This window comes from Talpa occidentalis, unplaced genomic scaffold, assembly GCF_014898055.3.
Source record: "Talpa occidentalis isolate TD23 unplaced genomic scaffold, MPIMG_talOcc4v2.1 talOcc4.5, whole genome shotgun sequence".
NCBI classification, from domain to species: Eukaryota; Metazoa; Chordata; class Mammalia; order Eulipotyphla; family Talpidae; genus Talpa; species Talpa occidentalis.
The window spans coordinates 126,800,151-126,815,867 of record NW_023604861.1 but is presented as its reverse complement, the minus strand read 5'-3'; the positions used below and the strand labels follow the sequence as shown (position 1 = coordinate 126,815,867).

General features: G+C 42.8%; 1 protein-coding gene across 4 annotated transcripts in view; it reads right to left on the bottom strand.

Moving 5' to 3' along the window:
• DNAJC27 (DnaJ heat shock protein family (Hsp40) member C27) overlaps nt 1-2,016 on the bottom strand; it is a 29,334-nt gene extending 27,318 nt beyond the window's left edge. For 3 of the 4 annotated variants that reach the window (XR_008554129.1, XR_005128460.2, XM_037528410.2), the window contains exon 1: nt 1,816-2,016. Coding sequence is in view for 2 of the 4 variants with exons in the window: in XM_037528410.2 (XP_037384307.1) it covers nt 1,816-1,902 (87 nt within the window). In the remaining 2 variants the exon portion in view is untranslated. The remainder of the gene's footprint in view (nt 1-1,815) is intronic. The other variant, XM_037528413.2, reaches the window with a different exon arrangement.
• Nucleotides 2,017-15,717: the final 13,701 nt, after the last annotated feature.

Sequence of the window (15,717 nt, the reverse complement as noted above, 5' to 3'; positions counted from 1 at the left end):
AGTAGAAAGAGGAGGAATTTGCACTGACAGATATTAAAATATCATCTGAAACCAATCAAGACAATATAATATTGACGTCAGAACAGACAAATAGGTCAGTAAAACAGAACAGAATCTCGAAATAGATCCCATTATATAAGGAAAATTTAAAAGTGATGGAAGTGATACCGAAAGCCAATAGGAAAAGGATGATTTAGTAAAATTAACTGAAATACTTGTGTAAGTTATTTAAAAGAAGTGACATTGGTACAACATTGTGGGATATTAATTGGAAAGTATATATTTCCCTTTGCTTAAGTAGTTTCATATCCTTTACAGAGCTTGAAATTTTCCTTCATGTGTATCCTACCTATTTCTTAAGTTTAAACACAGGTACTTTATTTTGGTTATTATTGTAAGCTGAAAGTTTTTCTACCATGGGTACCAAACATTTATCATTTGATGTGGTAAAGCTATTGATTAATGTATATTAATGATTTCGTTGAATTTTCATATTTTTTAAGTTTTCTATTAATGCTCTTTGGGTTTCCAGAGAAACAATCATATCATTTGCAAATAACAATAATTTTGCTTTCTCCTTCCCACGACTTCATATTTTATTTCACCCTCTTGCCTAATTGCATTGACCAATAAATCTAGAACAATGTTAAATAAAAGTGATGACACTGGCCATTTCTGATGTTGCACCATTCAACATAATAAAATTACAAAAGTGATTTCTACTCATTTAGACAATTTAGTACATAACCTTCTAGAGGCTCTATGCTTTTCTTCTTAATGCCTAGCACATAGCTCACATGCAATGACTGTTGACTTTCAAGGAATGCTACATTAATACACAGATACACCTACAGCGCTCCATAAGTAGCACAGGATAATAGTAAAAGGAAAGAAAACACCAATAAACATTTACTGAGCATAAACTACGAGTGGAGCATTGGCCTAACCACCTTAACAGTACTTTGGCCTTGTCCATCCTGTTGGAGCTGAGTCTGACCGCGTGCTTGGAGTGCGGCAGTGGAACAAGTGCGAAGATCCGGGTGCTAATGCTGTCTCTGATTTGATTACCTGGGGAGGTTGTTAACCAACAGTTTCCACGCATCCAAAAGAAGGGACAATTTGGGTAAAGAGGAGGCAGCCTTAGAATTCATCTGGAGAATGGCCCACTTCTCACCCTACCACCCCAATTACGGGGGAACTTAGAGTGGATACCCAGTGGATGGAGCGCAGGAAAAGGCGGTAGAAGCCAGGCTTCTTTGAGAGAACGGATGTGGAGACATTACCAGAGAGAAAAACAAAACAAGCAAACAGAACAGAACATCCCTGACACCTGCCCTTGCACACGCCAGCCTCCTGGTGGACATGCAGATTCTGGGCTCCAGAACGAATGCAAAGCGGCATTTTACAAACCCCCAATGCGCACACGCACTCCCGGGTCCCCGCAGCCCTGCTGGGGTAACTAAACTGTCGTTTCTCCACCGCCAGGTCCTCGACGGGCGCCGGGACCGCACATGCGGCGCCGGAGCAGACGACCTGCTACAAGGACCAGGCCTCCTTGTCCTCTTTGGGGTCCGCTCAAGGTTAGCGGCCACACCAGACCCCGTCTCGGGGGAGTGACGTCGGCGCAGCAGGGGCAACCCAAAGGTCAAGAAAGTCGGGAGAGTTTTCCTCTCCGAGCCGCTCCCCAAGGAGGAGACCCCGGCCGGCGCGGGGCGGGCAGGAGGCTGGGCCCCCGCGGGTGAGTGGCCGCCCTGGCAGCCAATCGGCACGTCGCGCCGCCGCGCCGAGGTCCCGCCCCCCCGGCGCGGTACTCACTTTGCCCACCTCGGCGTTGCCCATGGAGATGACTTTGATGCGCAGGGACTTGGCTGACTCCTTCCGCTTCGGCATGCTGGCCTCCATGGCCCTCGCGCTCTCGGGGCCACCCGCCGCGGTGTCTCCGTGTTCACCACCCTGGCCCGTCCCTCAGGCGTCCTCGTCCAATGGCGGCCCCGTTGCTCGCGTCACCGCCCCAGCTCCGCGGCTGGCCATCCCCGCCGCTACCTGGCAGCGGGCGCGGGCGGTTGGGAGCGCCGGGATCCCGGGGAGGGAGCGCAAGTCTCGCGATGCTAGGACGGCGCCGTGACGTCATCACCCGGCCCCGGAGACGGCGCTGTGGCTACCTAGTCCCCGGGTCACGCGGCGGGGTCGAGGCCGGCTCTCTGGAAGTGGATGGGGGGGTGTTGACGCTGCTCTTCGTGGGAGTGGGGGGCCGGCGGGGTGTTCACTGCATTTGTCGCAATCTCAGCAGAGTGGTAGAGACTTATCGGCTGTTCAGGGCAGCTCCCGGGCGGGAAGTATAGAAGGGTTAGTTCCAGGCCCAGTCGCGCTAAAAATTCGAAGTAGCCCGCGGTTCGTTTTAGGTGTTTACTGAATTTTTTAGGCTCCACGTGTCCGTCCGCTGCACCCCGCACCCTCAGATATTGCTTCCCTTGTTCTGACTCCCTGAGAAGCAGGGTCTGGAGCCAGGAGAGTGGGCAAATGAGGCTCAGGCAAGGCTGGGAACGACGCTGAATCCCTTTCTGAACGTTTGAAATAAAGCTGCCCCTCTGGAGTCAGGCGGGGTTTAGCTTTGTCCTTGCTCCTCGATTGTGTGGAAATAACTATTTCACAATTGTTATTTGAAGTCAGATTTTTAAATAATTCATTTTTTAATTTTAAAATGTTAATACTTAAGGAAAAAAGCTTGTTCTAAATTGCTTTCATCATCAACAAGTGCTACAAGTTAGTTCTGTGAAGCTTCTAAAATTATTTACAAATGTAAGTCCTGGTTAGAACTCTGATAGTTCAGTTTAAAAGAATTGGATTTATACTAATTCTCCAGCGGACCTCTCAGTATATTTCATTAAATCAGTGAATGTCTATTTGAGATTCATCTTTGACCCTGTAATAGAATTGGTCTTGCGAAGGAATAATTGCAAAATGTCCAATTATCAGCTATTAAAGACTGATTAGTTACTGCTGATCATAAGAGCAGGAAAATTCATGCCAAATATTAAAATTACCATGTTTTTCATATTGATGTTTTCCAGGTTTTAATAGGTATAGCCCTAATTTTACTGGGTGTTGAATTAATTTGGAGTTGAAAAAATGAGGCAGTGAGCTTCTTTCCCAGTCTTTTAGATAAAAAGAAGATAGAGAAGGATGAATTAGCTGTGTGGTATGAAGCTGGAAGGCCTGGGATAGGGGTTTGGAACACTATGTTGGCATGATAGGGGCATGTGGTAGTGGTAAGGATAATAGGCGATAAAGCACATGATGTACTTATTAACTTTCAATAAAAATAGTCGTGTTTTCATTTACTTATGTTTTTATGCATTAAGAAAGCATACATATTTTCAAAGTAAATTATGAAGTATGTTGGACATACTTAAAGCTCTAAAGAATAATATAAATAATTCTTGGTATATCCACCACTTAGCTTAAGAAATAAAATACCACCAATACTGCATTTACTTTTCCCCAGCACATCCCTCCACCTTCTCTACAAAAGATTGCCACTGTCTGGATTGTTGCTTTTAATTTCCGTGCATTTAAACATTATTTGCTATATATGTGTATATACCTTACTGTATATATTTCTTTTTGAGAAATCTTTACTTTGAAATAATTTCACTCATAAAAAATAAATAGGGAGAAATCATATACACTTTATCCAGATTCATCAATTGTTAACATTTTGCCTTATTTACTACATCAGCTGTGCTCACTATATATACATAAATATCCACGTTTTTAATGAATCACTTGAGAGTAATTTGCAATGTGTTTCTTTATCCTCAAATACTCCAGTGTATATTTCCTAAGAACAGGGACTTTCTCTTACACAGAAACAGTATATTTATCAAAATGAGGAAATATATCCATCACCATTACTTAATCCTGTGGTACTCAAACTGTGCCTTGAGGTCCCCAAAGCCCCACAAGTGAATTCACATGGGGGATATCGGTTATCATCTTTTACTTTCCGAATTTTCAAGGCAAACAAATGAGAGATCTAAGACTATGCAAAACGAGTGGCGCAATGTTATTTACAATTTCAACAATAGATGGCACCATATTCCTTGACTATGTCATCTTGTTGGGATGCTGGGTTTTTTGGTGGTGTGATGAAAAGCAAGTACATAGCAAAAAATTGGTGTGGAAAAGGAAATGAGCATGGGCTTGTCCAAGCTTAATCTAAGGGTTTGAGCATGGGCTTGTCCAAGCTTAATCTAAGGTTTGAGAAGTGCTGTGCTTAATAGAGGCACAGAAGATCCCACTAGTAAGCAATTGTGATTATTCTAAAATGAAATAAATATTTTTTCTTCCAATTTATATTATTTTTTTCAAATGGCTACTAAATTGTTAGGCCACAAATACTTAATAAGTTGTTTGCACCTAGAATTTTTTTTTTTTTTTTTGCTGCAGGTCACCATGAAAATATTATTGAGACATTAGGGCACTTTGAACTAAAAATGCTTGGGAAACTTCCATCTACTCATAGTTGATATTCAAGTTCACTGATGGTCCCAATAATATCCTTTATAGATGTATTCCCTGTCTCCTTACTCCCTGGTCTATAGTCTAATCCAGCAGCATTTTGTTGTCATATATCTTTTTTTTTTAAAGATTTATTTATTTATGCAAAAACTGGGGCACAGGTTAGATATGCGGGAGGGTGAGAGGATCCACCAGAGACAGAGCAGGGGAACAGGACAGGCAGATGACTGAAAACACTGCTGAAGGGAGCAGCAGGCGAGACAGGAGAGGTCTGCCTCGCCATGTGGGAATCTCCCTGGCCGGCCAGGAATCAAACCGGCGCTGCAGAGGCTGCAGACAGCTTCACAGTGCTGCGCTCAACCTGCTGTGCCACCGGGGAGGCCCTGTTGTCATACATCTTTAGTCGTCTTCCTTTTTTCATTTTGTACACTACCACAAATCACTGCAAACCCTTTTCTCCAGGGTAATAGAATATGCAGCAATGGCACAGGACCACATTTTATTTCTATAGGAAGAAAAAGGTTTAATATTAACATATATAAGGGTGTGCATCAAGAGGAACTTGTAATAATAATAATAATAATAATAATAATAATAATAATAAAGACATGCCTTGAACCCTCTGCCCCTGTCCCAACACTGCCATCTTCTGGCAAAAAGGGAACCTGGGAAAGAAGTCAGGGGCTTTGCTTCCAGCAGATTGATCCCCATTGGTTGTATTTTCAGATAAAACGATAGTAGTGTTTTTTAAAGTACAGTAGTGAGGACCTGAAGCTCAGACCTGCAACCTTTATCTACCTGCTTCATGTCAGGTCCTTATTGTTTCCTTAAAGAAGCCCTTTTATTTGGGTATTCCTACCAGGAGAACTGAAATTTTGGCTCCCAAGTTTCATTCAACAACACATACGAAATATTTCAGATAAATGAGCTTTAATCCTCAACTTCCTCCTCTTTTTTATCCTGGTAGTCTGCAAGTGATGTGATTGGTAACTCTATTTGCTGTTAGTAACTACGGGTAACCAATCACATAGATTATTCTTCAAATATGGAGAGCCCACGTTTTGGGGAAGTGAGCCTGGCACTTGGCCCTACGACAGCCACAGCTGAACTCCTGTCTGTCAGCCAGCACCGCCTCACCAGCCATGGGATAGAGCCATCTAGCCGTTTATAAAACAAGGTTGCCAACAGAACTGGAATGTAGTGATAAGGACTTTATTTTGAAGGTGATGCTCAGTAATACACACAGGTAGGAAATCACCATTAACCCCACCAAGGAATTTGAGTTCAGAGCAAGGTGCCAATTCCTTGGGAGATGTACTACCTGGGTGAAAGACTGAAAGTGCTGAAATGCCATCTTACTCCTCTTTTTTGAAGGTCAAGTTCATTTGAACCTCATGACCTTTGTTCTTATTTTCACTCTGCCTAAAATGCTCTTCACCAGACCTCAGCCATGCTGTATGGTTCTAGCCATACTGATCTTGTTATAGGACAGGGAGAGGGGCAGCCCAAACCCCGCAAACCTGTCTATTCTAAGTGGGTTCTGCCATCCGCCGCATCAACACAAAACATAGGAGACTTTAATGGGAAGGAACTTTAATAAAACTAGGAAATAATACAGGTAAGGCAAAGAGTCTAGTTTCTAAATGAAGCACCCAAAGTTACCCGTCCCCTCGTGGGTAAAAGTCCATCCAAATGGGATTGGCCCAGAGCAAGGCCCCAAAGCCTGCCACAAATCTAAGGCATCTTCCAGTGGGGACCCACAGAAAAGGGTCAGAAACTACCAGACAAGGCCGGAAGGAAAAGAGCAAAATCAACATCAAAATAAAAGCTGCCATTGTCACCTCCCCATGGGTCTCACCCACATCTGTGTTACCCAGTCCACGACCAAAAGACAAGCGCAGTTTCTTCACGTGTCTCTAGGCTCCACGCGCCTCCTCCAGGTCTCCTGGCTCCATCCTGCTTCCTTCCTCAGTCTCTTCTTCAGCTTCTCCTCCTGCTCAGCTCCACCCTTCCTTGGGTGGGGCAGGGAACATGGAACCTCCCCCTTTCCTGGGGACCACCCTGTTACAATCTGATTACCTACAGAGGAGAGATCTTGGCACAAACCAGTTTTCACCTACATATCCAGTTGCAGTTAATAGCACCCAATTGCCTAATAACAGATTTAACAAAGAAGGGAAGGGAAGGGAAGGGGGGCGGGAAGGAAAGAATGAGGAGTAGAAGGACAAACTCCCCAGTGCAATGCCGTAGGGATCTGCTTTACCCAGTTTCTCACTAACAGTTTGGATAAAATTACAGCAGAGATGTTGGCAAAAGTTCTGGCTAGCTCTAGAAAAGTAGGAATTATGCCAGTTATGATGGACAAGAAGATTTAAAATGACCACCCTGCTTCTGATTAGTCAAGCACATGAATAGCTTGATGCAATTTTAACATTTTGGAAAGTCCATCAAAATTATCTAAGTTCGAATTCTTGTGGAGTTGAATTGCTCTGTCTTAGGATATTTCTTTGGTATGTGCTGCCAGACAGTTTTGTAAAATGACTTTATCAGGGCCTCCCTGGCTAAGCACTGCACTAAGAAGCAATCTATGAAGCAATCTGCAGCCTCTGCAGCACGAGTTCCATCCCCAGTCGGTCAGGGAACAACCCACATGGCGCAGCAGAACTCTCTCCTGACTCGCCTGCCACTCCCCTCAGCAGTGTATTTCAGTCAGTCTGCCTGTTCTCTTCCCCACTCTGTCTCTGGTGAATCCTCTCACCACCAACCCCCCACCCCAATCTCTGGCCAATACCCCAACTATTGTATGCATAAATAAATAAATCTTTAAAAAATAAATAAAATTACTTTATCAATTTACATTCCTACCCACAATGAATTAGAGTCTTAGTTATTCTGGATTTTCATTGGTCCTCAACTTTGTCAGTCTCTTAATTTTAGCCTCCCTTCTGGGTTTGTAATAGTACCTCATTGTAGTTTTAATTTGCCCATCTCTGATGATTAATAAGGTTGGGTGTCTTTTCACATGTTTATTGGCAATTTCCTCTTATACAAAGTGCCTATTCAATAATCTCCAATATTTTATTGAGTTGTTTATTTTTTTCTTATTGATAGATAAAAATTCATTATATATTATAGACATAGATCCCTTATCAGAAAAAAAAAAAAACACCTTGTAGAAGAATAATTGTAGCACTAGTATTAGTAAGAGTCAAAAGATAGAAACAACTCAATTACCCAGCAGGGCAGAATGGATAAATAAATTGTGCTATATTCGTAAAATAGAGAACTACAATATTGCTCTACCATACTATACTCGATTGCCAAAGATAACATTGAATGAAAGAAGATAAACACAAAAGTACGAGATGTACCCTGTACTAGATAACTCGTATCAAATTCAAAAACAGATACAACTCATCAGTGATTGGGCTCAGGATCCTGGCTCTCTTTGGAGATAGTGAATGAAAGTGGGTGTAAAGAGGGTTTCTGGGTGCTGGTAATATTCTATATTTGATCTCGGTGGTGATTATTTAGGGGTATTTGTGAAAATTCACTGGGAGGCATACTAATGATTTGCACGTTTTTCTGGATTATGTTTCATTTTAACATAAAAAAGTTAGAAATACAATTCCTACCTAATTTTCACAGGAGCCTAAGAGCTGAAACAACAGACAGGGCCTGATGCTTTTCTCTGCTCAGACTTTCTCACATTGTCCCTGTGAAAGACCATGGTATCCATGAAAACCAGACAGAGAACGTGCAGTGGGGTGAAAGGAGAAGGGATGGGGGTTTGGAAGCAGCATGCGGAGACGGTCTCCAGAAGATGAGATGGGAAAGGTGAGGTGAGACCAGTGCTACTTGTTTTAAGAATATATATGCTGTGGTTTTGAAAATGCAGAAAGACATAATTATGGGTGCTCAAGGATTAGGCAACAAGGGTAGGAAACTTCTTTTTCACTGTACACCCTTTCATACATTTAGTATTTTGTGCCATGTAGCTATCAATTATTCAGAAAATGAGTATTTAAGAGAATATATTAAGAAACACAGATATTGGAAATGAACAGCAAATTGGATGGGGCCAAAAACAGAATTTGGATTTTTGTGCTACATCTTATGAGGCCAAAAGAAACGTTCACAAGGACAGCATGCTCCTCATTACAACTAAGATTAATGCTTAGGGTAGACCTTCCCCACAACAAAAAGACTTTCAGCTAAAATGGGCAACAGGAAGCATAGGGCCAAGCTACAGCGGCAAAGCTAAAACCTCTGAAGAGATACTAGCTTCAGACTTGCAGCTGGGAGAGGATGAGTTGCTGAACACCGGCTATTTGATTCTGGCAAGTACCAAAGTAATAACCACAGTAAATTGAGGAAGTAAAAAAAAATTCGCCTGTAGTTCTAAACCAGACACTGTTTTTTAACCTGCCTGCTGCTGGAAAGGAAGGGGGTGTCCATGGTTTCTGTCCAGCTTCACTCATGGAGACCAAACCCTGGGCATCCACAGCCTGCTTTGTATCAAGCTTTGGATTGCTTCAAGCTCATGATTGCCTTTGAGCCAAGATATTTACAGAAGATACAAGGTCAAGGATCTAAGAAAGCTACTTGAATGGAGGCAAACACATGCCAATGCATTGGAACAGGAGTGAAAATCTTTGGAGGCTGCGAAATGCCACCCCGCAAAGAACAGTCTCCAAAGTCCTCTCCTGAGAAGATGCTCATGGACATCGAAAGACAAGGACTGTTAGTTGGGTATAAAGCATCTTTGCTCTCTAAAGAAAGTGCAGCAGATTGGATGGATGATTTGTGGGATTAAAAAGTCATATAACCAGCAAGAAGAGGAATATGTGTTCATGCCAGCATGGGCTATTCACAGGGGTCAATGGAACAAAGTCTGGGGGGTGGTCAAGAGTACTTGATCAAGGTCATGTCAGAATGATAGTGTACTAAAAAAACAGGCACTAACCAAAGGAACCCAAGAGTCTCATTGAGTCCTCAATATTGTTGAATAATTCAGGGCTAAAGAAGAGAAAAAGAACCCAGGATGATCCGAGAGAAAGAGAACAGGCAAAGAATTGAGACCCAGAGCAGCAGAGGAAATGGTGTGGCTGAACCTTTGCCCCTTAAGCCAGCTCTTCAGCCAGTAGTGCATGGGGGTCACCTGTTGTCCGACCCCAATTAAGGATCCCTATTCTCAGTGTGGCTGTGTGTGTCACAGGCCACATCGTTGTGAGATGCTTGGGCCCCATCCCTCGACATTTATCAGGCCCTGAATGATTGACCACATTTGGAACTTGAACAGATGGGAGATGGCTGCATCTGCTTCAGAGAAGCAGCTAGTGGGAGCATGCGGTCCTGGGGATGTTTGCTCAGTAAACATATCTGCTCTTGCTTGGGTAATGCGAAATCCTCCCAGCGAAATCCCCCACTTTGACCTGAAGGATTTCAAGAAGAAGCTATGAATAACTAAGAATCTGGAAGCAGCTCTCCTACCAGGGGACTGGAGTGTAAATATGAAAGAGCATGGGTGGCCTAAATGGATATGTATCACTCTTTGTGGAGAGCCACAAATGTTTGGCCAGGGAGAAAGAAAAAGAGTTGTGAGTAGGGGGAGAGAGAGGCAGATTAAGAGGAATGGAGGAGAAGGAGATTTTTATTAAGCATCACTGTAAGTTATGAATAGGTCTTTATTGACAGTCTTTGAAGAATGCACATACAGTTGCAATTCCTTTTAGTTATTTTTTCTTTTTTTGGTTGCTGGACTCTATTGATTTGACTGTGACAGCAGGCAGAGACTAGGGACCAGGCTCTGGGTTACACCAGGGACCACCCCTTGAAGCAGTTAGAATCGTAACAGAATTTTATGGTTTGTAAATATTTGCTCTTGAGTGAGTGAAAGAATTAATTCATGAAAAATGGCAGGTAGCAAAGAGAGGAGATGAAAACATGAGAACAGGCAATGAACTGAAGATGGAAAGGATTATATAACCTTAGAGCAATAAGTGGGCCTGTGGGTCACTGTCTCTGGAGGCTGAGAGACTAGAAGATTGATATAAAGACAAGAAGTGGTTGTAAGACTTAGAAAAACCAAGTTCAGGAGCAGGGAACTGGACATGGCTTTAGGCAGAGGCCAGAGAGAACATTACCAAGATACGCTCTAAGGCCAAAATTCCATGTTGGACAAATAAAGCCCTTTTTTAAAAATTTTCAAGTTTATTTTCTTACATCATTGTTCATTTTTGTATAATATTTGATTTTTCCCCATGGTTCTCCCACTACCATATCACCTGTGAACCTTCAGCACAGTCCCTGGTGCTCTTCCTTCTCCTGTTTTGACCCCACTCCCGTCCCCACCCCTGCTGTGTGCCTCAGATCTATGGTCAGTTTGCAAGTTTTCTCTTTTTCCTGACCCTTTGTTCAATTTCCCTGTATTCCTTCTATAAGTGAAACCATCTGATAGCTTTCTTTTTCCTTCTGACTTATTTTCTTAGCATAATCCCTTCTAGCTCCACCCACATTGTTGCAAATGGCATGAGTTTGTCTTTTTTGATCGCTAGATAGTATTCCATTGTGTATACCACATCATCTTGATCCAGTCATCTGTTTTGGACATTTAGGTTGTTTCCATATCTTGGCCACTGTAAATAGGTCTGCAATATACATAGGAGTGCAGGTTTCCTTTCGATCAGTGTTTTTGTGTGCTTTGGGTAGATTCATAGGAGTGGAATTGCTGAGTCACGCATGGTAGATCCATTTTTAGTAGTTTGAGGGTCCTCCACACTGATTTCCATCATGGTTGGATCACTTTGCACTCCCACCAGCAGTGTAAGAGGGTTCCTTTTTATCCACATCCTCACCAGCATTGTTGTTTCCAGTTTCTTTAATGTGGGCCATTCTCATCGGTGTGAGGTAGTATCTCATTGTGGTTTTGATTTGCATTTCATGAGTGATGTTGAACATTTTTTCAATGCCTGTTGGCCACTTGCATTTCTTCTTTGGAGAAGTGTCTTTTGGCTCTTCTGTCCATTTTTTGACTGGGTTGTTCATTCAAAGCTTTTAATTCTTTGAGTCAGCAAACATTTAGCAAACACTTGTTTGATAGCTATCGTACTGGTCCTGGAGACTGATTATAAATGAGGCAGAGCCCTGACAATATGAATCTCATAGTCTAGCATAGGGTTCAGCAAATGATGGTCCATGGACCAAATCCAATTGTTTTTGTAAATAATGTTTATTGGAACACAGTCAACCCATTTGTCTATATATTGTCTGTGCCTCTTTTTAAAAATAGCTTTATTGAGCTATCATTCTACTACCACGAGTCCCCCTTTAATGTTTGCAATGCAGTGGTTTTTAGTACATTCATAGAATTGTGCACCCATCACTGGTACACAATTTTAGAACATTACATAACCCCCCAAAAGAAACCTCACACTCATTAGCAAACATTCCCCACCCTCACTTTCCACGCAGCCCCTAGAAACCACTAATCCACTTTCTGTCTCTATGGAATTGCCTATTCTGGACATTTCTTATAAATGGAATCATATAACATGCAGCCTTTCGCATCTGGCTTTTTTCATATAGCATAACATTCTCAAGGTTCATCTTTGAAGCCTTGGAATATAGCAGTACTTCTTTACATGGCTTTCTGGGAGCTTTGACACTATGTCAGCAGAGTTACACAGTTGCAACAGAGATTACATGGCTAGCAACACCTAAAATATTTACTAATATTTACTAAATATTATGAAAAAAATTTGGACTCATGGTCTAAAGGGGGAAAGACACTAGAATCTTGAAGTTGGAGTAAAGTTTACAAGTCAGCAATTTCAATGTCATACATAACTGTGGATTCCATTCATTAGCATCCCTGCAGGAAGTCGTATTCTGATAGATTCTTAATTTTCCTTGCAACTGATAAATGGATTCTTAATGTAGGAGTGATGAGAAAGTGGAGAGAAAAGGTAGGGACTTGGGGCTAGTCAGACCAGAGCCCTAAATTTTAGAAAACCACAGCCTTACAAATAAAAAGACATTTGATCCAGTCATTAAAAATTCAAAAAAGGCATGGGACAAATAAATGGAAAGACATCTGTGTTCATGAGTGGGAAGACTTAATATTGTTAAGACGTCAATACCCAGAGGGAACTGTAGATTCAATGCAATCCCTATCAAAATATCAATGACATTTTTTGCAAAAAAATAGAAAAATCCATCCTGAAATTCATATGGAATCTCAAGGAACCCTGAATAACCAAAGCAAGGTTAAAAAAGGACAAAGTTGGGGGATTCACATGTGATGGAAGGTATTTTGGAAATCAGTGGGTGCATTTTTGGCTCTGTAATGCTGAAGGAGCACTAGTAACTTGCATGCCTGGAGGCCAGAGGTGCTGGACATCCTGCAATGCAGGCCAGGCCCACACAATAAAGCACCATCCCACATCCCACTTACTACTTTCCAGAGCCTTCCAGAAATTGCTGGAAGGGGAAAACCCTTTTATACTTGTCCAGTCTAGACATAGACTCCATTTTACATATAAATAAAAATTCTGCATGGTAGTACTAAACACTGAATTTTCTACAAATGCAATGTTAGTTAAATGGAGAGTAAAATTGCATTTTATTTTGTTGGGAACTTTACCAGGAGTTGCTCAAAATTTCAGACATGACATCACCGAAGGCAATGTTTCTCATAATATCTGAGTCAGCTTACCTGTGCCAGCCTGCATTTATGTGTCCACTTCACGGTGATTTCGTGGTTATGAAGGAGCACATTTGTTTAAACTTTATTTATAAATGTTAACTACAAAGATAAAAGATTAACAGTGATCAGATGAATATGGTCTTATTTTTTTGAATCCAAACATTTCATTATCAGTACTTAATAAACATCTGCCTGCTTTTTAAATATCTTTTAGTTAGCTGTGCCTGAGTATTTATGTATTAAAATACACATTTCCGGGGCCTCCCTGGTGGTGCAAGGGGTTAAGCACTGCACTATGAAGCAATCCGCAGCCTCTGCAGCACAAGTTTGATCACTGGCCTGCCAGGGAGCAACCCACAGGGCGCTCCTGTGGGTTCTCTGACTAGCCCACTGCTCCCCTCAGCAGCATATTTCAATCAGTCTGCCTGTTCTGTTCCCCACTCTGTCTCTGGTGAATCCTTTCACTCCCCACATCTCTGACCTGTACCCCAGCTCTTGTATGCATAAATAAATAAATCTTAAAAAAAAATAAATAAATACAGGGCCTCCCCTGGTGGTGCAGGCGGTTGAGCACAGCACTGTGAAGCTGTCCACAGCCTCTGCAGTGTCGGTTCGATTCCCGCCGGCGGGCGAGAATTCCACATGGCACAGCAGACCTCTCCTGTTGTGCCCACTGCTCCCCTCAGCAGTGTATTTCATCAGTCTGTTTGTTCTGTTCCCCTCTCTATCTCTGGTGAATCCTCTCACCCTCCCATGCATCTGACCTGTACCCCGGTTCTTGTATGTATGAATAAATAAATCTTAAAAAAATAAAATAAAATAAAAAATAAAATACACATTTCCTTCTAAATACTTCTCCTTTACCATAAGTATAAATTTTGGAAAATAATATGATTATTATTATTGCCTGTGAATTTCATTTCAGTATGTTACAAATATTTTTAATAAAGAGCTAATGTTAAGGGGCCTCCCCGGTGGCGCAGCGGTTGAGCGCTGGGTTGCGAAGCTGCCCGCAGCCTCTGCAGCACCGGTTCAATCCCCGGTTGCTCCCCGGCCACCAGAGGAGGGTCCACATGGTGCACAGACCTCTCCTGCCGCCCGCTGCTCCCCTCAGCAGTGTACTTCGGTCCTTCTGCCTGCTCTGCTCCCCGCTCTGGCTCTGGTGAATTCTCTCACCCTCCCGTGCTTCTGAATGTACCCAGTGCTTGTATAAATAAATAAAATAAATATTTAAAAAAAAGAAAATTACATTAAAAAAATAAAGAGCTAATGTTAAGACTTACAGGATTAAAACAACTACTCTAGAATATTAAGTGAACTCTTACATGTAACTGTAAACTATAGTCTATATATGCATATACACATATCTGTGTCCAAATATCTTGCACATACAAAGCAGACCCCCTCTTATAACATGGCTTCTTATTATAAACAATCAGATGTAACACATGTCAAGTGATTGCCCCAGGACATACGTTCCTATGGAAAAATGGAACCTAACTTGTCTTTAAATATCTGTTCTGGCCAGACTTGTATTCTTGGAACCAGACCAAAGGAAAACAGTTTTGGTGCATTTATTACTTTCCCAGCCTAAAAGAAACCATGTTTCTTGTCCTTAAGATTTCACAATCTACATGCCACTGAATTTGTATATGCAATATGTATTATATCATACTGCAATCGACAGTATTGCCATTATAGTATCATCCTTTTATCATCTTAGTCCCCTCTTCTCTGCAAAGTGACAGCAAACAACGGCTAGACTCTGTAATGAAGATATTTCATCCTATTATTTTGTCTTCACTGACTGCAGAGTTCCTCTTTCCAGATTCAAAGTTCAGAAGCCTTTGTTCATTTGCCCCCACCCCACCTGTTTCCCCGTGTCCCTCCCCTTCCTCCTACTCCTGCTCCCATTTGCTATGCCTCCACACTTTGAGTCACAGGCTGCACCCCGCCTTGCAGGCGTGATCATTAGTCAGGGCTGCACGCTGGCCTTCCCCCTGGTTTCCTCTGGCTGGGAGAACTGTGTACAGCCACACTAGCTCTGCGGATGTGGGGGTGGGGGGCACTGCAGGGACAGCCTGCAGCGTCCCCTGGAGCTGTGACAATGATGGCCACAGTGACACCGTTGACAGTGACGGTGATAGCAGGAGGAAGGTGCTGGAGGCTGACAGAGGCCTTGCAGGGGAGGTAAGAGGGATGTGCTGCTGCGCTGAGCTGCAGGCAGGCAGGCAGGCAGGCACACGTGGAAAGGCAGATCCTGGCCCTGACCTGCCTACAGACACCTCCCCGGCCCCAGACACCTCCCCGGCCCCAGACACCTCCCCGGCCCGCGAGCCACAGTGCAGATATTAAACTAATCATCTGCCTGTGTCCCTAAGCTCTGGGACAGGCACAGCAAGGAGCAAGAGTGCACCCCTGGCTGTGCCTGGAATCAGCCCTTAACTTTCCCTCTTTCCTCTCTGCCTCAGTTCTCACCCTGACTCTCA